This window comes from Danio aesculapii, chromosome 5 (assembly GCF_903798145.1).
Source record: "Danio aesculapii chromosome 5, fDanAes4.1, whole genome shotgun sequence".
In the NCBI taxonomy this organism is placed as follows: Eukaryota; Metazoa; Chordata; class Actinopteri; order Cypriniformes; family Danionidae; genus Danio; species Danio aesculapii.
In genome coordinates, this window is record NC_079439.1 from 6,896,221 (window position 1) to 6,919,307 (window position 23,087).

Genomic DNA, 23,087 nt, shown 5'->3' on the forward strand with positions numbered 1-23,087 from the left:
TATTGGATTGAGATCTGGTGACTATGAAGGCCATTTGAGTACAGTGAACTCATTGTCATATTCAAGTAACCAGTCTGAGATGATTTACGCATTGACATGGTGTGTTATCCTGCTGGAAGTAGCCATCAGAAGATGGGTACACTGTGGTCATAAAGGGATGGACATGGTCAGCAACAATACTCAGGTAGGCTGTGGTGTTGACACGATGCTCAATCGGTACTAATGGGGCCAAGGTGTGCCAAGAAAATATCCCCCACACCATTACACCACCACCACCAGCCTGAACTGTTGATACAAGGCAGATGGATCCATGGTTTCATGTTGTTGATGCCAAATTCTGACCCGACCATCCGAATGTTGCAGCAGAAATCGAGACTCATCAGACCAGGCAACGTTTCTCCAATCTTCTATTGTCCAATTTTGGTGAGCCTGTGTGAATTGTAGCCTCAGTTTCCTGTTATTAGCTGACAGGAGTGGCACCCGTTGTGGTCTTCTGCTGCTTTAGCCCATCCGCCTCAAGGTTGGATGTGTTTTGTGTTCAGAGATGCTCTTCTGCAGACCTCGGTTGTACCGAGTGGTTATTTGAGTTACTCTTGCCTTTCTATCAGCTGGAACCAGTCTGGCCACTAATATATTTGATCATATATGTACATATTTGCAATCCCATTGATTGAAAATAATATATAATAATAATAAAGATAAATGGCCATTTTTACAATATTTTAAAATACATGTTGCAAATGTGGTCCATGTGATATATGTAATGTCATATACAGTTGAAGTCAGAATTATTAATATTATATTATTATTTTGGCTAGAATAAAAGCAGTTTTTAATATAAAAAAAAACATTTTAAGGTCAATATTATTAGCCCCTTTAAGCTATATATTTTTTTCGACTGTCTACAGAACAAACCATCCTTATACAATAACTTGCCTAATTACCCTAACCTGCCTAGTTAACCTAATTAACCTAGTTAAGCCTTTAAATGCCACTTTAAGCTGTATAGAAGTGTCTTGAAAAATATCTAGTCAAATATTATTTACTGTCATCATGACAAAGATAAAATAAATCAGTCATTAGAAATGAGTTATTAAAACTATTATGTTTAGAAATGTGTTGAAAAAATCTTCTCTCCGATACACAGAAATTGGGGGAAAATAAACAGGGGGGCTAATAATTCTGACTTCAGCTGTATGTATTGATATAAGGTGTATATTTATAGGTGATATAAATATGTATAATTGACATTAATGGGACAGATCCATCCCGAATACCCACAAGAAGAAAAACGCAAATACAGAAGGCGTCAAATGGAATGTTTTAAAATAATTTATTAGGATCTTTTTATTTGAAAAATTTCCAGAGGTGAAAAATAAAAAAATACAGTAAAGGGCGCGAGAGGAGCATCAGGTCACAGTGTCGGCGTGCGGCTCCACAGCAGCGGGACGGAGCGCCAGCCTTCTGATGCTTACACCAAAACCACCGCTGATCCCCTTTCATCCAAAACAAACAACCAACACGTAGTGTAGAAATCTCACACAATTACAAGGGCTTCAAACGGATCTTGAAAAATATAGCTTCTTTAATTACTATTTTTTTTTCTGAAAAATAATTCTTAATGCCACATAAAATCGCACCACCAGTACCGGCGTTCATTATTACTTGAGTTCAAAAAAATAACTTATTGCTTATTTTTCGTTGGTTAAATAGTTACAGTGTGTGCCGTGCAGTAGTTTTTGTGAGGCGTCTCCGTAGGTTTCGATCATCGATGAGAACAACACCTAAAAGGAGGCTACGTGTCAAAAGGAAGACTTGATATTAATGCAAATAAGTAGAAATCATTTTTGCGCAAGGATTAATGAATGCAAATTTTTTACCAGAAGAGCCTCCATTAGAGCGATGATGTCACAAACGAGCTCGTTTACCGACGGAGACCGGACAGTTTCAAAGGTGGCAGTTGAATGCATGTAAACTAGCAATGTGTACATCCGTACTTCAGTCTACGTGAAGCAGTCGCTGCAAACTTACACTCTCATACACACACACAAACGCATACACACATTAGGGTTGTCACGATACTGGAATTCGGTACCAATCGGCACTGAAATTTTAATAACGTCCATTTCCTGCAAACATTTGAGCGCATTCTTAAACAGCACTGATTTGCCACTGTGTTCACGTGCTCAACAGAAATGACTGTGATTGGCCGTGAAGGTCATCAGTTCACCAAACTCACCGTTGTTTACTGCGTGTAACCACAGATACGGCATTTTAAACGGACGTTTTTAAAACTTCAGTACCGATTGGTATCGAATTCCAGTATCGTGACAACCCTAACACACATATTAGCAAACAACCACAACACTGCGCAAAAATCACACTCTTCCACAGGATTTATGACAAAGATTTTGACGTTCTTTAATCAGTGACGTATTTGTCGAGAAGCTAAATGACTGGCCGGAAAAATAAAAATGAAGTGAGTTTATATTAAAATATTTCATGAAGTGCTTTGAAATGTGCATTCTTGTCCAATACGTGACGTAATTTAAACTGAAATAAAGACAGGGCAGGACAAATAAATAGCTTATAATAGCTTTTTTTGAGCTAGTGAGAGTGGTTGAGATCAAACATATTAAATGAGAAGTAGTACTGAAGGGGGCGGAGCATATCAGATACTAGAGAGTTTTTAATTGGTCAGAAGATTTGATGAGAAACTGAAGTATGAGGTGACATCGAAAAAACAGAGATCTGAATGTTTATATCTTATTAAAAACGAATTGTGTCACAGTTTCGGAGTACGCTAGCTTCCATAAGGTTGATTTATACTTCTGCGTCAAGCGCAGGTATATGGTCCGGCGCAGCAATCGCACGGATGAAAAATGTAACTACACATCGCAATGAGGCATAGTGCAAGATCTGCTCAGGGTGGTGCTGAGAGTCACGAGCCTGAGTGTTTACAAGTGTGGAGTGCCGTGAAGGAGCTCCGGATGGAAACTTTTGTTTTGTGTTTATCTTATTATTAAAGTTGTTGCACGTCCGCCGGTTCCCACCTCTGAATGATTGAGTTTTAGCTACTTGTACATTAAGGTAGCATTCAGATAAAACAAAACACCTGCGAAGAAACTCGACACAGAGAAACATAAACACTTACTGCCGGCTAGTGTTTCAGAAGTGTTATTGCAACACAAAAAGCAGGCAGAAGTATAAATGCACGACAATGTGCAAGATCACTCGATGCAGAAGTATAAACCAGCCTTTAACATACTGATATTTCCATCTAAAAATGTTTAGATTTCACTTTAATGGGAAGCTATTTACTTGCTTTTTTACATAATAAAAGTCTCAGGTGTTAATTTGTTTGTTTTTAAACTCAAAATGTGCCTTAGATTATTTACTATTTTATATTTTAGATGGCAATATTTCAATTGGAAACAACATTTTTATTTAAATTGTGTCTCTTTAAATGCAAATAAGGTGCTTCTCCCCTCCTCCTTTTCAGAAGTGGGTGGAGCCTTTACAGCATGCATCTATCCTACAGTGTATTTCAGCTTTGTCTTGAACGTTAAATATCTGCGTGCATTTTAAAGCTATGCAAGATGGAAAACTACATTCTGAAGTCTATGACCAAAAAGCCAGCTGTATGATGGCATATGCCACGTGAATACGCAACAAAAATTTGTTTTAGAATCTCCCAAAAACACTCAAGATTAGGTCAAAACACACTCAAAAGGGAAAGAATGATATATTTTTGGTATTATTTTAAGCGAAGATGTATTAAAATAACATGATTTTGCTTAATAACATGTTAGCTCAGAGATTTTTATTGTTTTCATTTTTCCTTAAAACATGAACAAATATGTCAATTAGGTCTGAAAAATAAACGTAATTAAAAGCGAATGAACGTTTATATTTCTGGCCCCAATTAGTTTAGTTCTAGTTTAGTTCTAGCCAGACATTAGTTTGTTTTACGGCAATATTTTGACACATTATTCATAATGTAAAGTGTATATAATTTAGCTTCTCAACTAAATGCACCTTGATTTAAGACAGAAAATGGCAAAAACACTGTGAAAGAAATGGATTTTTTTCGCAGTGAAGACAGAAACTGAGATGTAACAGCGCTCAGACTCCTTTTGCGTTGTAAATTTGTCCTTCATTTCTTTAAAAACAGCATCGTACCAGCGTCAACAAAAGAAGATGAGAAAGGGAAAGGAATTTACAATAGAAGTACAATGCTCAAAAAAACTAAATATAATATATATTCAAAACAGAATGAAGAGAAGCCTAACCAGCCGTACCTTTCCAACTGAGGCTACTAAACGAATTAAGATTGTGTTTTCTCTCCCAAAAAAATGGGACCAGGTCTGTTTTTTTGGAAAACACAACCTTATTTTTGTCACTGCAAACATCTGAAACGTGGTTTCCGAATCATTTCAAACTCACAAGCATGAGGAGTCGTACAAAAACTGAAGCACTTTGTACAAAGATCGCTTGATTCGAAAATGTAGACAGTCTAAAACATTAATCGTTTTTCAGTAGAAATGGAGTAGAAAGTGAGAGAAGCACAAGCGAAGGCTCGCATCAGCCCAATCTGATTGAGAAACGAGTCTCGGAAATACAAGATTCAATGTGAAGAAAGATGTTTGCGTGTTAAAAAAACCCCATAAAGACCCTCCCGCACCACCCGATCCATCGTTCAAGTCGAACCCCTCCCCAAATCCATGCAATATTTACAGTATCTACACAAAAACAGCCGAATCAAGAGCCTCAACATGAGCACGGTGACATCTTCTGTGCAAATCGTCAATTATTCGTAAATCCGTAAACCGTTTTTATCAACGTCTCGCAAAGAAAATGAATCCTTTCTCATGTTCAATCCAATTTTACGAAGTATCGACGATTCAGCTTACAAAAATGCTGCGTAAAACAACCAAAATATACATTTTCGTCTTGCGGTTTTGTTTCAAATCTCACAATATTTGTTCGTCGTTTATATTCGTTTGAAACCAAACGGTTTTTTTTCCAGTTTTATCGCTCCTTCTCTCTCTCTTTCTCTCTCTCCGTCCTTCTCGACATCATCCGTTACAGCATGAGTACAGTAAAAACATTAAAAAACAGTCAGCAAAAACATCAACAGAAAATAAAAACCCGAAAAGGAAACAGAACTCCTCGCGTGTTTCTGCGCGTACAATCAAACAATATTCTTTCGACGATCTTTTATACTTCATTTCTTTTTAAAAAGACAGACGGCAGCATATTATAAAGGACTCGGGATGAGGGAAAGTGATGTTAGTAGAGAATAGAGGAAAAGAAAAGGTGTAAACTCCTGAACGGAGAGATGAGGAGTTCCTCCATCATCATGTTTCTGCTCTCCTGCTGGATGCGGACCTCACCGACCCTCAGTGGTAGCCATTGGTGAAGGCGGTTGCAATCAAAGGACCCTTGGAAGAGATAAAAAGGGATTTTAAAGGGGGTCTATTATGCAAAAATCACTTTTATAAGGTGTTTAAGCATAATTGTGTGGCAACAGTGTGTGAATATAACCAGCTTTTAATAGTTTAAAAATATTAATGTTATTCTTTATAATCACACTTGATCAAAAGAAACTGGAGAAACACTTTTGCTGCGTCCCAATTCGCATACTATCCGTCCTAAATAGTATTTGAAAGTAGAATTAGTATGTCCCAAATGGTAGTATATTGAAAAGAGTATGCCAAAGGTTCCCGTATGGTTTACTATTTCCGTTAAAAGCTCGAAGTGTAGAAGCGTCCATACTCTTACCGCTGATATTGTATGGAACAAAATCAATGCCAAAAGTATTGAATTAAAAAGCTTGTTGAATAGCACAAACTGAAAAAAATAATACACCGTATTAACAAGTTCTTGCATTTTAATGACTTGAATTGCAGGGTTTGTATTTTTAGGTCCTGAAATTTAACATAGCTGTTTATTTAAGCTGTGAACATTTCAACTAAAAATATTTCAAACATGTTTTCGTACTTATAAATTCAATAATTCATTTTCAATTTCCAGGATTCACTTACAAAATATTCAATACCCTTTAAAAATACGATGTATAATATTCAAAAGGTAATTTTCAGTTCATTTTATTTCAGTTCAAATATTCGCTTCCATAAATTCAGTGGCTCAAATTCGACTGTTAAAATTCAACATTATATCCGGGAACTGCAGGAAAAGCAATAGATTGCAGATTGAAGATCGACAGCTGCTTTTCCACCAGCAGGTGGAGATGGAATAATTTAAGATTTTTTACCCAGTAAATAGACGAGAAAAAAGCTAATAAAGGCACAAAAGTAGCATTTAATATTAACATCAGTGTCTTGGACATTATAAGTAATAAAATGAGTATGAGTAAAATAAGTAAATGATCTTTTGGTCATTTATATTTGCCCTTATGTAACAGAAGCCAGTTGGTGATCGCATAAACCTCACTTCTCGGATTCAGTGACACATGTTGTTCTGCAATATTTAGCCTGTTGCTAGATCAGATACGTTTGCAGCCGGAAGTTAATGACAATTATTTCTATTATTTATAAAATTTCCCATTTATTGTATTTTATTAACGTCTACCTCCACCCCAACCCTAAACCCAACCATCACAGTACCGTAAAAACAGTTGTTGTACAGAGTATTATTTATGTTATCTGTTAAATTTCCCAATAAATTGTATTTTTTAACTACTCCCACCCCAATCCTAAACCCAACCATCACAGTACTGTAAAAATATTAATTATTGTTACACAGTTTCATTAAAAAATGCTGCTTTATTAATGTGCATATCGCACTTCCGGCTGGCAACATATCTGATCTAGACTGTACTATCTTTAATCTCCTCACAGCATTTGTCTCCTATACCGGTATCGCCAGCTCGCGCCCTGCTCGGACCAGTGGCGTTACATGCACTTTAGAGATGCGCGGATGGGCTTTTATTTCATCCGCAACCGCATCACAAAACTCATCATCCGTCCGCCCTCCATCCGCACCAAAATTTCTGACCAATTTTTAAAACCGCACCCGCCCGCCATCTGCTGATTGGGCTCTTTATTTGAATGGCTTATTCATTTATATTATTAAATGAATGTTTCTTTATTGATTATTAGAGAATAGAGAATGACTTTAATGTAGACATGTAGTTGATCCAAACGTGCAAGCCAAATCCAGCATTAATTGACGACGCTTTGAAGTGACGCTAAACGATACGAGGACGTGTCTTTGGTCCTCGAGTCTTTTCCTTGCGTCCTTCCCTCGCATCCCGGAGGGGTGGAGCTAAGACACGAGGAAAGAAAGCAAGGAAAGGAAACGAGGATGCACAAATAAGAAATGAGAAGCACCCTATAAAGCTCTCAGACTATCCAACACGAATATCAGCAGTGAACTCCGTCTCCAATCGGCGCACAGGGACAAAAATAAATAGTCTAAATTAAACTCACTGTACTGTACATTTTTTTTTAAAGTAGCCTAATAGAAAACGCATTTTGACACATCATTTCAACATGCTGCTATTTAGCCTACTACTAAATGCCTATTTCACTTTATTTTTTTAGCAAATAGATAGAATAATAAGTCATTTACATTATAGCCTAATAATGTTCACATTTGTAGTTGTCCATAGCAACCCCAAAAACGTATCTGCTTGCCTTGCACATCTAATCAATGGGCACAGTTTTTCGACTATTTTTTTATTTATTTTTTTGCTGTGGAAGTTATTGAGCTTGTAGAAATCGGAAACAACACCAATTCTGCGACACAGATGAACCTCTATTGATATCTCTATCAGACAATGCCTATTTTATATGCCAAAAGAAACAACAGGCAGTATAAAAATATTAAAATAAATATCTTAATGTAGGCATAGGCTAAAGTCGCATGCTTTGGCAAACATTTGAAAAAAAAAAAAAGAAATAAAAATGTCATTTCGTAGTTAAGCCTTATAGGCTCAGTCACCCCCACAATTAGAAATTCAATTAACATATATATATATATATATATATATATATATATATATATATATATATATATATATATATATATATATATATATATATATATATATATATATATACACACCATCCCTCTTTGAGCGAACATGAAGTCTGACCAGGCTAAATTGCCTGTATGACAAGTCTATGCCCCAATAACCCATGAACTTACGATCATCCCCACAAACTTGAAGCATAATGAAATACTACGCTTGCGACAAAGAAATTCTGGCAAAATAACCTTAAGCCTCAGAACGTAAAAGCGAGGCCAAATAACTAATACACAACATGTCTAGAAGAACAGGCTAAACCAATATGAACGTAAAATTATCAGCTGACCGAACTCAAAAGTTTATATTAAACATGGGCTATGTGTAGTCTAGATAACATAGGCTAATTGGTTAAATATGCCTGACCTTAGGTCTTGTTTGAATTTTCTTGGCACTATGCAGGAATAAAATAGCATCTACAGTGTCCGGATTCAGACGAGAGCCGCCTGGCCTCTATAACGAGCCCTGCTGCACTGAAGGAGCGCTCGCTCACAGCACTTGTTGCTCATAGACTCGACTAGACATATTACTACCTGATGAAAATTTGACTATTTCAAAGTGTGCTCGATTTTTTTGGATGTAGGTATGGTCAGATCATATTTAACAATTTATACATATTTTTTTTTATTTGATTGGTACAACCGCCCGCCACCCGCCCGAATTTAATTAAAATATTATTATATTATTATATTATAAATATTATCCGCGGAGTCCGCGGCTGAAAACGCCAACCGCGCATCTCTAATGCACATAAACCGCCTTTTGATGAATATGATGTTACATTCTCAATCTTTATTAACTAATTCTTCCATAGATGTAAAGTATAATATTGACTGGCTGCTAAAGAATATAAACGTAAGAGAAAGGAAATAAAATAATACAAAATTCAAAACCAGAGAGATTTTATGAGAATGTCACACAAAACAGTTTACTTGCAACTGTTGGACAGATAGTGTTAGATAAAGACAGTGTTCAGGTACGATTTAAGGTTGGGTATGGATGGGACGTGTAATTTAAAATAATTTAACATAGCGAGCAAATGCATTAAAGGAGCGTCTTCAGTTATTAATACAGAACCGTCTAATATATGGCATAAGCATTAAGGGGTTATTAGAAGTGTTTGCGCTGTTTAAACGCAGCTTTTTTTCAGGATTGGGGTAGGCTATAGTTTCATTATTTAAATTATTATTGTTGTTGTTATTATTTTATTATTATTATTGTTATTATTCTTATTATTTTATAACACTTATTTAGGCTACTGCGCTTGAATAAGTCATCCGTGGTTCTAAATTAGTATTTCTTTTTAACACTCTGCCTGCCTTTAATTTTTCTAATTTTTGGGGTTCTGCCATGGTGTCTTTAGTTTGTCCAGATTAATTGTTTTTATTGTTATGTAGTAGCCTAGGGCTAGGCTTACTGCATGCCTTTATTTTTATATTATGAACGAAAAAAAATATATATAAATATATATAAAAAAATATATAAAGTATTTTACTTTATTATTTAAAATGATTGGCGACCTCTAAAATATAGACTAAGCCGAAGGAGAATGAATGAATTGATGAATGAATGAAATATTTGGCGTTTTTTTATACCTGTGCAGCTTGTACGTGGCAAACGCAAACGAGTGGCCGCGAGCTCTGGTGGCCGGTCAGAGCCAGCACCGCACGTCAAATACTGGTTGAGAGATGCTGGATGGCTGCCAATATTTGATGGGAACACCTCTGAAGTTTCAGATGATATCTGGGCCTGTGCATAGTTATGAATGTGAAAAGTGAAAGTCGTGACATTTGGCCAAGCATGATAACACAAGAGTGTTTCCATTATTATATTAATCATACCTATAAACCCCCCCCCCCCCCCCCCCCCCCATAGCTAATTTCCGCGACTGTCACATCCCTACCACGTAGCGTAAATGAGCACCTGCCCATTTAAGAGTCTGTGAATGGCACTGCAGAACAACATCTGTCGCTGAATCCGAGGAGTGAGGTTTACGCGATCACCAACTGGCTTCTGTTACATAAGGGCAAATATAAATGACCAAAAGATCATTTACTTATTTTACTCATACTCATTTTATTACTTATAATGTCCAAGACACTGATGTTAATATTAAATGCTACTTTTGTGCCTTTATTAGCTTTTTTCTCGTCTATTTACTGGGTAAAAAATCTTAAATTATTCCATCTCCACCTGCTGGTGGAAAAGCAGCTGGCGATCTTCAATCTGCAATCTATTGCTTTTCCTGCAGTTCCCGGATGTAATGTTGAATTTTAACAGTCGAATTTGAGCCACTGAATTTATGGAAGCAAATATTTGAACTGAAATAAAATGAACTGAAAATTACCTTTTGAATATTATACATCGTATTTTTAAAGGGTATTGAATATTTTGTAAGTGAATCCTGGAAATTGAAAATGAATTATTGAATTTATAAGTACGAAAACATGTTTGAAATATTTTTAGTTGAAATGTTCACAGCTTAAATAAACAGCTATGTTAAATTTCAGGACCTAAAAATACAAACCCTGCAATTCAAGTCATTAAAATGCAAGAACTTGTTAATACGGTGTATTATTTTTTTCAGTTTGTGCTATTCAACAAGCTTTTTAATTCAATACTTTTGGCATTGATTTTGTTCCATAATATTGCCCACAATACATTGCGCGTAGGATGTGAATTCGATTTAGAACTACAAATGCGGGTGAAAAGTGTAAACAAACTACAAACATGATGGATGCGCGAGACCAACCGTCAAGTAGAGAGGCTTCGGTAAAGATGTTTGTGTGACTGTTAATTAATATCTAGGCCACTGGAACATGGTGTAATCACCTTTTCTGTGTTATATTTCATCTGCAACAACAATACTGAACTTATATATAAGATGTGTTTGGATATTAACGTCTGAATGCAGAATTATCCAAACACCTGAGGAGATTTCTCTGCATGAAAGACTCGTGAATGGGAGATTAACCTGCTACTGCTGCTTCTCCAATAAGGTAGGGAATAAAATATGAAAGAAATGTGGATGATGTGTGGATGATTGACAGGGCTCGTAACTAGGCAACACAACGATCTGTTAACGAGGATGTAGTATGTCCCAAAAGCTTGCATACTCTTCTGTTACACACTCAAAAGTGTGTACTTTTCCTTCACAAAAAGTACATACTTTTAGGATGTAGTATAAGTGTGCGAATTGGGACGCAGCATTTGATTGACGTTCTCTCTTTGTACATGTCATCAGAGGGGGAATGCCCCGCCCATTAGTGACCATCTCATTCTCATTAGCATATGCCGTTAGTCTTGTTTTTGAATCTGCCACTATGCTGACACACAGGCATTTGTAGCTCCGCCCTCTTTTAAAAAAAGAGCACTATCTCATTTGAATTTAAAGCGACAGTCACCAAAACACCACAATTAGGATCAAAGCCTAAAAGGTTCAGTTTCATAGAGTTATAACACATTATTTGTGTGGTATTTTGAGATAAAATTTGATATACACACTCTAGAGACATCAGAGACTTTCTTTACATATTTTAAAAAGGGACATAATAGGTGCCCTTTAATGTTTTAGGGTCAAAGTTTTAGGTTAATGTTCAGTGCAAACCTCATTGATGACTGACTTGTTTAACATGTATATTTCTTGTCCTAATGGTGAGAAATGTCAAATGAAATACTGAAAAACACGACTTTTGAAAGTGCCGATCACAGCTACTAAGTGATTTAATGCAGGGGTTCCCAAACTATTTAGCCCGCGACCACCAAAATAACGATGTCAGTGACTTGCGAACCCCACTTGTCAGGGTTCTGCCACTCTAGTCTTGTTAATTCTTGTTTTAGAGTCCAGACACTAGTTCTTTCTTGTCCTGTATGTTGTGCTCTGCTTGAGTTTTCTCAGGTCGAGCACTCATTTTCTGTGATTGTGTGTCTCTGTATGAGCGCCCTCGTGACCGTGCTCAGGCCGTTTGCACTCCTGCTTGATGCGGGCGTGCGAGGTCTGGGCGTGTTTGGGACGCACGCTCTTGTACTCGTGTTTGTTCTGTCGGCAGCTCGCTGTTTCATTCTCAGCGTCTCAGTCTATAGTTGGTTTCGGTTGGCACTGAGATGAAACATGCGCGTTGCTTGTGTGAGCGCACGGTAAGGTGTTTTCATTTATCATGTGCTCGTGTCTTGCGTCTGTTTATGTTGACGTTGTTTAAGCACGTGGCTCTGGGTTTACATTGTGCTTTAGTGTTGTCATGTAATGAGTTCTCTCATTGGCTGCATGTTCTAGTCTCGTTTTATGCGAGCACATGGCTTGTGGTGTCTGTGTGTCATAAGCTCTTCCGTCTTTTGTCTAGTCCTACGCTCTTTGTTAACCCATTATTAGTTTATTATGTTCATCTGAATGTGTGTTCATTATTTCTGATTGTATTCTCCTCATGTCTGCTGTCCTGTGCCAGTTCGTCGCCGTTTGTAGTCTTGACCTGTCTGTCCAGCCCTGATCCCTGCCAGCCTGCCCAGTCAAGTTTGTTTGTGTGTTTTGTTAATGTTTTCGCCCTTGGGGTAGTTTATTTTGCCTTTTATTTTATTTTATTATAAATAAATGCCCATTTTACGCCGGCGCAATGGCCTACTGGTTAGCGTGCCGACATATGGTGCCATAGCACTCCAGGGCGTCCCGAGTTCGAATCCCTGCTTGAGGACATTTCCCGACCCTACCCCCTTTCTCTATCTCCCACTTCCCTTCCTGTCTGACTACTGTTCTATCTAATAAAGGCAAAAAGGCCAAAATATACATCTTTAAAAAAAATAAATGCCCATTTTTTACTGCACTTGAGTCCTCGCTCCTTGTCCCCAACCACAGAACGCGACACCACATTCCTCAGAGGTGGTTATAAATATACAATAGGCCTATATTAACACAAGCATATTGGCAACACAAAACAAAAGTGTAGAAAAATAATATTGTCATTTATTACTGTTTAATTTAATATTAACCTCACTCAATGAGACTGATGGGCACCAGTGTGCACCAGTTTTTGAATGTCTTCAAGTCTATTATTGGTCTATGTCTTCAAGTCTATTCTTACTGCCTCTCAGAGATCATCCTCAGTGTTCAGTTGTGGCCTGTATTTGTTTTTACTGTATTTGATTGCCCTAAAGGTGTCAGAAAGTTTAACCTGGTGCTATAACACCAATTTGCTGCAGCTGGTGCTATTACTGTGTTGTTAATCTAACATGGACAGACCAATCCTATGAAAAAAAAAATCATTTATAGGCTGATGGCTTCTTATTTGTATGTTGTTTTTATGTAACAATTGACTACTAGATAAAATACTGTCATTTATTCGTTCATTCTTTTTGGTTTAGTCCCTTTATTAATCAGGGGTCGCCACAGCGGAATGAACAGCCAACTTATTCAGCACATGTTTTCCGCAGCGGATGCCGTTCCAGTCGCAACCCAACACAGGGAAACACCCACTAACTCTTGCACACATATACACTACGACCAATTTAGCTTACCCAATTCACCTTAGGGGGACGTTTGGGGGAAACCCGAGCACCCGGAGGAAACCCACACCAACATGGGGAGAACATGCAAACTCCATACAGAAATGACAACTGATCCAGTCGAGGCTGTGACACGATTGTTGCTACCCACTGCGCCACAGAGTCACTCAAATACGATAATTCTAATAGTTTAATAAAATTTATTTGACTTTTGGAAAGTCAAGCGACCCCCAGGAGTAGGGCTGCATGATTCTGGCTGAAATGAGAATCATAAAAGTTATGTAAAATAAAAGTTAATATGTGAAGGCTATTATTATTATTATTATTATTATTATTATTATTATTACTATTATTATTATTATTATTCTCAAGCATATGGTAAAACAACAAAAATATTAGGCCTAAGCTAGGGAAGTGCAATGCAGGTAAACCTCACTCCTCTGACTCCTAAAGGTCCTCTAGTGACAGATGCTAGAGGCCATGGTCATGTTAGTGTAGGTCTACTGTTGGTTAAAATGTTACATTTTGTATAGACTTGGTCTAATAATGTTGTCAATGACAAATCGTCACCTTGGAATTATAAGGTTCTATCTGCATTCTGAATGATTTTGAGATATTGAGCTTCAAAGTTTTTGCAAATATAGCAAACAGTATGTGTGTAACATTTGTTTTCAAAAGAAAAAGTCTTAAAATGTAAACAACTTATAAAAAACATCCCATAATGTAAATAAGTTATCATTTAATAAGAGTATGTTAATAACTCAATTTTGACAAAAATGTCAGATAGAACCTTATAACGAAATGACAAGCATGTGTCTCAAACATAATAATTCAACTTTAGAATTATGAATAGTCATATTCTGATGTCGTCACTTTACTGTGAATTAACAAACAGGACATATTTAAATCTGTTCAAATGAGGCATCTTTCATTATCAGATTCCCTCTTGCATTTTATTCAATATTATAGGCTAGAGTGCTTGTACTGATCCAGTAAACCTTTATTTTCTTGCACATATCAAGTGCTTGTCGTAATCATAATCTAAACTGTGATCGTTTAAATGATGTGCGCACAGGTTTCATTTTTACTGCCGCGTGCGTTCATGTCATGTCTGCCGTCACTGAGAAAAAAAACATACATGCAAATCGTACTTCCCGCGCGGCTCTCAAACGATCGCTCTGTGCAAAAACTGAAAGTTATTTACAACTTTATTACCTGTTATTCACAGCCTATGTAGGTTCTGTTCACTAAGGTAGACTTGGCAGGCACACTTGTGTGTGTCCTCTCTGAGGTAAACAAACAGTGGGTCAGCTCATGTGTGATTTCGCAGCCGCGAATACATCATTACATTAAGACAGAAAACACATTTTTGATGAAATATACCTGATAATACAGTGTGTGACACTTTTGACACCATTTGGAGGTGTCCATATTGCTGAGCAGTGTATGTAAAACAGTGAGAAGACTTGTGCGACCATCTTTACGCTTCTCTCCTGACCTTGAAGGTATAACGTTAATTGGCTGAATTGTAGAAAAGGTCGAGGGTCGAATCGAGATTGTGATCTTTTTCTATTAATCCTGCAGCACTACCCAGGAGGTCCCGACCCCCATTTTGGGAACCACTAATTTAATGGATTAATGCACCAAAACAATAAGTGAAAATGACTTTCAGGCACACAAATCAATAAAACATTGTACGTTCTTTTAAAATATCTTCAGATGACATCAAATATTATTATATTATTCTATATTATTAAAACAAAAAAAACATGAAAAAATCTATATAAAATGATACATTATTGAAATATTAATATTTTTTAATTAAAACCATTTAAATTATTTTTCATAACTTTTATGTTTTAATTTGTTTTGTTTTTTCTAATCCTTGTTTCTTTTATTTTTGTTTATGTAAAGCACTTTAACTTACCATTGTGTATGAAATGTGCTATATAAATAAACTTGCCTTGCCTATTGTTAACAATTAAGCTTTATTAGTAATTGTCTGTGACTGTACTCACCCCAAGTCCATGTCCAAACCCTGTGCTGGGGGCGGGGCTTGCTGCACTGATGTAGCTGCTGACTGCTGATTCCTGACTGGCTGCTGCGTACAGGTCTGCCATTGGCCCAGGGCTGCTGGTGCCCAGGAAGCGAGAGGGGGTGGAGCCTACAAGACACATCAGATGCATTTCTCTGATTACATTTCTCGAACAAGTATTGCTGAGAGAGAAAAAGAGAGAGTAAATATGTTTTGTGTACCTCTGACCACTGCTGCAGCTGCGGCCGCTGCCATTGGTCCATACGCCGTCAGTGGAATGGCTGCAGGAGAAAGAATTGATTAATTATTTTTTTTAATTTAAATGACAGGCAACATAGTGGCTCAGTGGTTAGCACTGTCGCCTTATGGCAAGAAGGTTGCTGGTTCGAGTCCCAGCTGAATAAGTTGGCATTTCTGTGTGGAGTTTGCATGTTCTCCCCTGTGTTGGCGTGGGTTTTCTCTGGGTGCTCCGGTTTCCCCCACAGTCCAAACACATGCGCTTTAGGGGAATTGATGAACTAAATTGGTCGTGGTGTATGAGAGTGAATGAGTGTGTATGGGTGTTTCCGAGTACTGGGTTGCAGCTGGAAGGGCATCCACTGTGTAAAAACATATGCTGGATAAGCTGGCGGTTCACTCCGCTGTGGTGACCCCTGATGAATTAAGGGACTAAGCCAAAGGAAAATGAATGAATGAATGAATGAATTTAAATGACTCCGAAAACCTTTACCATGTACTCGGAGAGGATGAACTGACATCTAAACTGGCTGCAAAATATGTATACACCCGAGGGCATAGGTTTGCTCTTGACATTGGTGGAGACTGGTGAATTCAACCCCTAAATTATATAATAATACACTCCAAATTATATAATAATAATGCTATTAAAATATATTATTAATTAATCCTCTCTACATACAATTTATTAAATTAAATTAAATAGTATAATGTTAAAGGAATGTTTATTATCTGATAAAGAGAGAGTTTAATAAAGACTTCTGTTTATTTTAGCCATAGTGCAAATGAAACATGTCTCATATTTAGGTAATAATAAAAATAGAATGTGATTTAACCCTTTTTGTATGTCTATTTTAATATTGACAGCGCAAATTAAATTATTGGTGGGGACATTTCAGTAGTCGGTGGATATTGGTGGGGATGCCTCCCCTCGGTCCATGCTAAATCTACGGCCCTGTATACACCATACACACCATAATAAATGGCTAATCTAAATTCATGTGTCGTCTTTGAATAATCTAGACCTTTTCATTATTATTATTAATATTATTATTATTATTAATACTGTAATTGTTATAATTTACAAATGTATTATTTGCTGGTTTTGGTGTTTTGGGGGAGTTTTTTATCATTTATATCTTATTTACTGTATATATTATTAATTTCATGCATTCATTCATTTTCTTTTCGGCTTAGTCCCTTTATTAATCTGGGGTCTCCACAGCGGAATGAACCGGCAACTTATTCAGCATATTTTTTTTATGCAGCAGATGCCCTTCCAGCTGCAACCCATCACTGGGAAACAACCATACACACACACACACACAACGTACAATTTAGCTTACCCAATTCACCTGTACCATGTTTTTGGACTTGGGGGAAACTCGACCACCCAGAGGAAACCCATGCGAACACGGGGAGAACATGCAAACTCCATACTGAAATGCCAACTGACACAGCCGGGGTTCAAACCAGCGACCTTCTTGCTGTGAGGCGATCGTGCTATCCATTGCGCCACCATGCCTACCCCATTTTATTAATTTGATGAGGTTAATATATTACATATACATACGGCATGCCAATAAAGCAACTGTATTGTGTACCATGTAAATGTAAATGGTATTGCTATGTTTGTGAGGATGTTTAGAACACAAGTTATATACACACATGGACACACACTGCACTCTAAAATGTTATAAATAAAATGATGATTGTTAAATGTTAACGGTTTCTCATTGTTGTGTGTTAAACAGACTGTTAATTATGCTTTTAATCCTTATGTCATTTGTTTTCATATGTTCTATTTAATGTAAACATCATGAATGCTTTGACAACACATGTGCAACATTTGTTGTGCCGATAAAGCAAGTTTGAATTGGCTTGAATTGACAGAGGGAGATTTCAACTTGCTTAATTTAACAAAACAATTATAATTCATCATAAAATTATGATTCATAACAAAGTTTAAAAAACAAAGCTCATTTTCAATAGCAGAACTTAAAGCTCTTCTACGACACCATATTCCCTCTGAAATGTTTTAAGAGTATACACAGTCAGAATTATTAGCCCTCCTGAATTAATGTGTGCATTTGTCCACAATTTCTGTTTAAGGAAGAGGAGGTTTTCTAAACACATTTCTAAACATAATAGTTTTAATAACTCATCTCTAATAACTGATTTATACTATCTTTGCCATGATGACAGTAAATAATATTTGACTAGATATTTTTCAAGACACTTCTATACAGCTTAAAGTGACATTTAAAGGCTTAACTAGGTTAATTAGGTTAACTAGGCATGTTAGGGTAATTATGCAAGTCATTGTATAACAGTGGCTTGCTCTGTAGACAATATTGCTTAAGGGGGCTAATAATATTGACCTTAAAATGGCTTAAAAAATTAAAACTGCTTTTATTCTAGCCAAAATAAAACAAATAAGACTTTCTCCAGAAGAAAAAAAAATATATAGGAAATACTGTGCGAAATATCTTGCTCTGTTAAACATCATTTGGGAAATATTTGGAGATATTCCGCTGTTTTTATACTGTACAAACTTTATTTTTCATTGCTCTAACCCCACCCTACCCCTAAACCAAACCTCACGGGAAACTGACTGAAGACAAACTCATTCTGTGATTAATAAGCTTTTTGAAAAATGAGGACATCAGCAAAATCCTCATATTTCACCACCTTCTACCTGTGTCATTATAGAAATTTGTGTCCTGATATGTCACAAAAACATGTACACACACGCACGCAGCTGTTTTTTTTAAGATGAACCACTAACCTGTAATCTCTGGAGGGTGAGTGGAGGTCAGAAGTGGGGTCCGTTCTAAGTGGAATTCTAGAACACAAATAGAGGGAAAAAAGCATGTTGTAAACAAATATAGTGTGAACAACTTAAAACACCTGAAACACCAACACACACACACACACACACACACATACATACACACACACACACATACATACATACATACACACACACACTGCAAATGTGATTTTATTACTCAGTATTTTTGTCCTGTTTGTCAGTAGAAATATCTAGGCATTCCATCAAGATTCTGTTGCTTGAAAATAATAAATAGCCCGTGTTTATATAAAGCTACATTAACATAGCTAAAATAAATATTCACTTAATAACTCATTTTTTCAAGACATTTTAGACAAGATTACTGAAACACACACACATCGGCCACTTTATTAGGTACACCTGTCCAACTGCTCGTTAACGCAAAATTTCTAATCAGCCAGTCACATGACAGCAACTCAATGCATTTAGGCATGTAGACATGGTCAAGACGATCTGCTGCAGTTCAAACCGAGCATCAGAATTGGGAAGAAAGGCAATTTAAGTGACTTTGAATATGGCAGCATTGAGTATTTCAGAAACTGCTGATCTACTGGGATTTTCACGCACAACCATCTCAAGGGTTTACAGAGAATGGTCTGAAATAGAGAAATTATCCAGTGAGCGGCAGTTCTGTGGGCGCAAATCCCTTGCTGATTCCAGTGCAGAATGGCCAGACTGGTTCCAGCTGATAGAAAGGAAACAGTAACTCAAATAACCACTCGATACAACCGAGGTCTGCAGAAGAGCATCTCTGAACGCACAACACATCCAACACATACACTCCTGTCAGCTAAGAACAGGAAACTGAGGCTACAATTCACACAGGCTCACCAAAATCAGACAATAGAAGATTGGAAAAGCGTTGCCTGGTCTGATGAGTCTCGATTTTTGCTGCGACATTCGGATGGTCGGGTCAGAATTTGGCGTCAACAACATGAGAGCATGGATCCATCCTGCCTTGTATCAACGGTTCTGGCTGGTGGTGTAATGGTGTGGGGAATATTTTCTTGGCAAACTTTGGCCCCATTATTACCAACTGAGCTTCGTGTCAACTCCACAGCCTGCCTGAGCACAGTGTACTCATCTTCTGATGGCTACTCCAGCAGGATAACGCACTATGTCATAAAGCGTGAATCACCTCAGACTGGTTTCTTGAACATGACAATGAGTTCACTGTACTCAAATGGCCTCCACAGTCACCAGATCTCAATCAAATAGAGCACCTTTGGGATGTGGTGGAATGGGAGATTCACATCATGGATGTGCAGCCGACAAATCTGCAGCAACTGTATGATGCTATCATGTCAATATGGAGCAAAATCTCTGAGGAATATTTCCAGTAGCTTGTTGAATCTATGCCATGAAGGATTAGGCAGTTCTGAAGGCAAAAGGGGGTCCAACCCGGCGCTAGCAATGTGTACCTAATAAAGTGGCCGGTAAGTGTATATTGCAAAAATAAACTTAATTTAAATGGGGTAACATTTATTATTCTGTTGGTGGGGGTGGGGGGGGGTGTTATTCTCTGATAACAACTTTCTTAGATATACTTTTTCCCTAACATACCTTAAAATGTCACGTCTGACCAATCAGAATCAAGCATTACGGACAGCCGTGTATAAATGGTTAATAAATGCTTTAATATAAAGTGTAACCGGATTTAAATGTTTTAGCTTTTAAAACAAAACTTGTCTTATTTTGACAGAAACCAATTCAGAATTTGTTTATAAATGCTTTTATTCTTAAGTAAATATAACTTGATAAAAAAAACATTTAGATATTTGCACTATAAAAACAAGATAAAAACAGTTTTCTCAACACTTCATCTTATCTACACACACACACACACACACACACACACACACACACACACACACACATGAACACCATGAAAAGGTTTTAAGAGGAAAAACAGGTCTATGTGCACAGAAACACACAGAAATACAATCACACACGCGCGCGCACACACACACACAGGGTTAGACTTACAGCCAGGTGAAGCTGCTACACAGGAGGAAAAGAGGGAACAGACGGACATGAAGAATAAAGAGCAGGAAAAGAAGAGAGAGAGAGACGGGAGGACGTTGTTAGATTGCTGATCTGAAGCGCTCGGACATGGATAGACATGTGCCGATATTCAAAATATTGTGTTTTTGCACATCATGGCTTGCTTTTCTGTTCTGTTTCATTCATTTATATTCCTTCGCAAATACATAAATACATTTAAAAAGAATCATTTAACTGATGTTAACTTGGATTTCTGGCAATCCAATCAAAAGTCAGAAACATTTTGTTAAATTAACTTAACTAATAAAATGTGTTGTTTAAATCAACAACCACACTCTCACATTCACACACACACACACACTCATACACTACGGACAATTTAGTTTATTTAATTCACCTATAGTGCATGCATTTGGGCTGTGGGGGAAACCGGAGCACTCGGAGGAGACCCACGCCAACACAAGGAGAGAACATGCAAACTCCACACAGAAATGCCAACTGGCCTAGCTGGGACTCGAACCAGCGACCTTCTTGCTGTGAGGTGACAGTGCTAACCACTGAGCCATCGTGCCACCCAATAAACTTTTATATATATATATATCATATTATTATAGATCTGTTGGCTACTTCATCATCCTTTTGTGATTTAAGTAGTTTAGTAAACAATAAAGCAATGCACCAAGTATTTTTAAAAGAGTTTTTTTTTGGAGCTCAAGTCAATATCATGATAATACTGTATACCGTGATAAAAGCCTCCACAGTTAATCGCAACAAGAACATTTGATACCGGCAGAAGCCTAGACATGGAGTGAACGCTCAAAGTTAACACACACAGAGGTTAGTATTGAAACTCAAAGGGAACACATAGAGGTTAGTATTGAAACTCAAAGGGAACTAACAGAGATTAATATTGAAACTCAAGGGGAACACACAGAGGTTAGTATTAAAACTCAAGGGGAACACACAGAGATTAATATTGAAACTCAAGGGGAACACACAGAGGTTAGTATTAAAACTCAAAGGGAACACACAGAGGTTAGTATTAAAACTCAAAGGGAACACACAGAGGTTAGTATTGAAACTCAAGGGGAACACACACACAGGTTAGTATTGAAACTCAAAGGGAACACACAGAGGTTAGTATTGAAACTCAAAGGGAACACACAGAGGTTAGTATTGAAACTCAAGGGGAACACACAGAGGTTAGTATTGAAACTCAAAGGGAACACACAGAGGATAGTATTGAAACTCAAAGGGAACACACAGAGGATAGTATTGAAACTCAAGGGGAACACACAGAGGTTAGTATTGAAACTCAAAGGGAACACACAGAGGTTAGTATTGAAACTCAAAGGGAACTAACAGAGGTTAGTATTAAAACTCAAAGGGAACACACAGAGGATAGTATTGAAACTCAAAGGGAACACACAGAGGTTAGTATTGAAACTCAAAGGGAACTAACAGAGGATAGTATTGAAACTCAAGGGGAACACACAGAGGTTAGTATTGAAACTTAAAGGGAACACACAGAGGTTAGTATTGAAACTTAAAGGTAACACACAGATGTTAGTATTAAAACACAAAGGGAACACACAGAGGTTAGTATTGAAACTTAAAGGGAACACACAGATGTTAGTATTAAAACACAAAGGGAACACACAGAGGTTAGTATTGAAACTTAAAGGGAACACACAGAGGTTAGTATTGAAACTTAAAGGGAACACACAGATGTTAGTATTAAAACACAAAGGGAACACACAGAGGTTAGTATTGAAACTCAAAGGGAACACACAGAGGTTAGTATTAAAACACAAAGGGAACACACAGAGGTTAGTATTGAAACTTAAAGGGAACACACAGAGGTTAGTATTGAAACTCAAAGGGAACACACACAGGTTAGTATTAAACTCAAGGGGAACACACAGAGGTTAGTATTGAAACTCAAAGGGAACACACAGAGGTTAGTATTGAAACTCAAAGGGAACACACAGAGGTTAGTATTGAAACTCAAAGGGAACACACAGAGGTTAGTATTAAAACTCAAGGGGAATACACAGAGGTTAGTATTAAAACTCAAGGGGAACACACAGAGGTTAGTATTAGTGCTGGCGACAGACGCGATCATGCATATTTAGAGGTGCTGAAGTAGACCTGACTGCAAAGACTGCAATCAGACATGCCAGAGTGTCTAATAAACAAAGCAATGCTATAACATAGAAAGAGAAGAGGCTCAGGTCAAGCTGAAGCCCAGTTGTTTACTGGGGCATTTCATATAAAATGTGACCCTGGACTACAAACTTAACTTTTATTGAGCTTTATACATCAGCTGAAAACTCAATTAATAACTGCAATTAATAAATTAATAAATAAAATGTCATTTTTATTTAATATTTTTTGTACTGTTTCTAGTG

General features: G+C 37.2%; 1 protein-coding gene across 1 annotated transcript in view; it reads right to left on the minus strand.

Annotated features, from left to right (window-relative positions):
* Positions 1-1,314: 1,314 nt before the first annotated feature.
* The window catches only part of LOC130228827 (RNA-binding protein Musashi homolog 1-like), a 98,221-nt gene continuing 76,448 nt past the window's right edge, over positions 1,315-23,087 (minus strand). The window contains exons 11-14 of the mRNA XM_056457295.1: positions 18,607-18,663; positions 15,803-15,862; positions 15,565-15,710; positions 1,315-5,444 (exon numbers count right to left, since the gene is read on the minus strand). Coding sequence (XP_056313270.1) covers positions 5,403-5,444; positions 15,565-15,710; positions 15,803-15,862; positions 18,607-18,663 — 305 coding nt within the window. The 3' untranslated portion in view covers positions 1,315-5,402. The remainder of the gene's footprint in view (positions 5,445-15,564; positions 15,711-15,802; positions 15,863-18,606; positions 18,664-23,087) is intronic.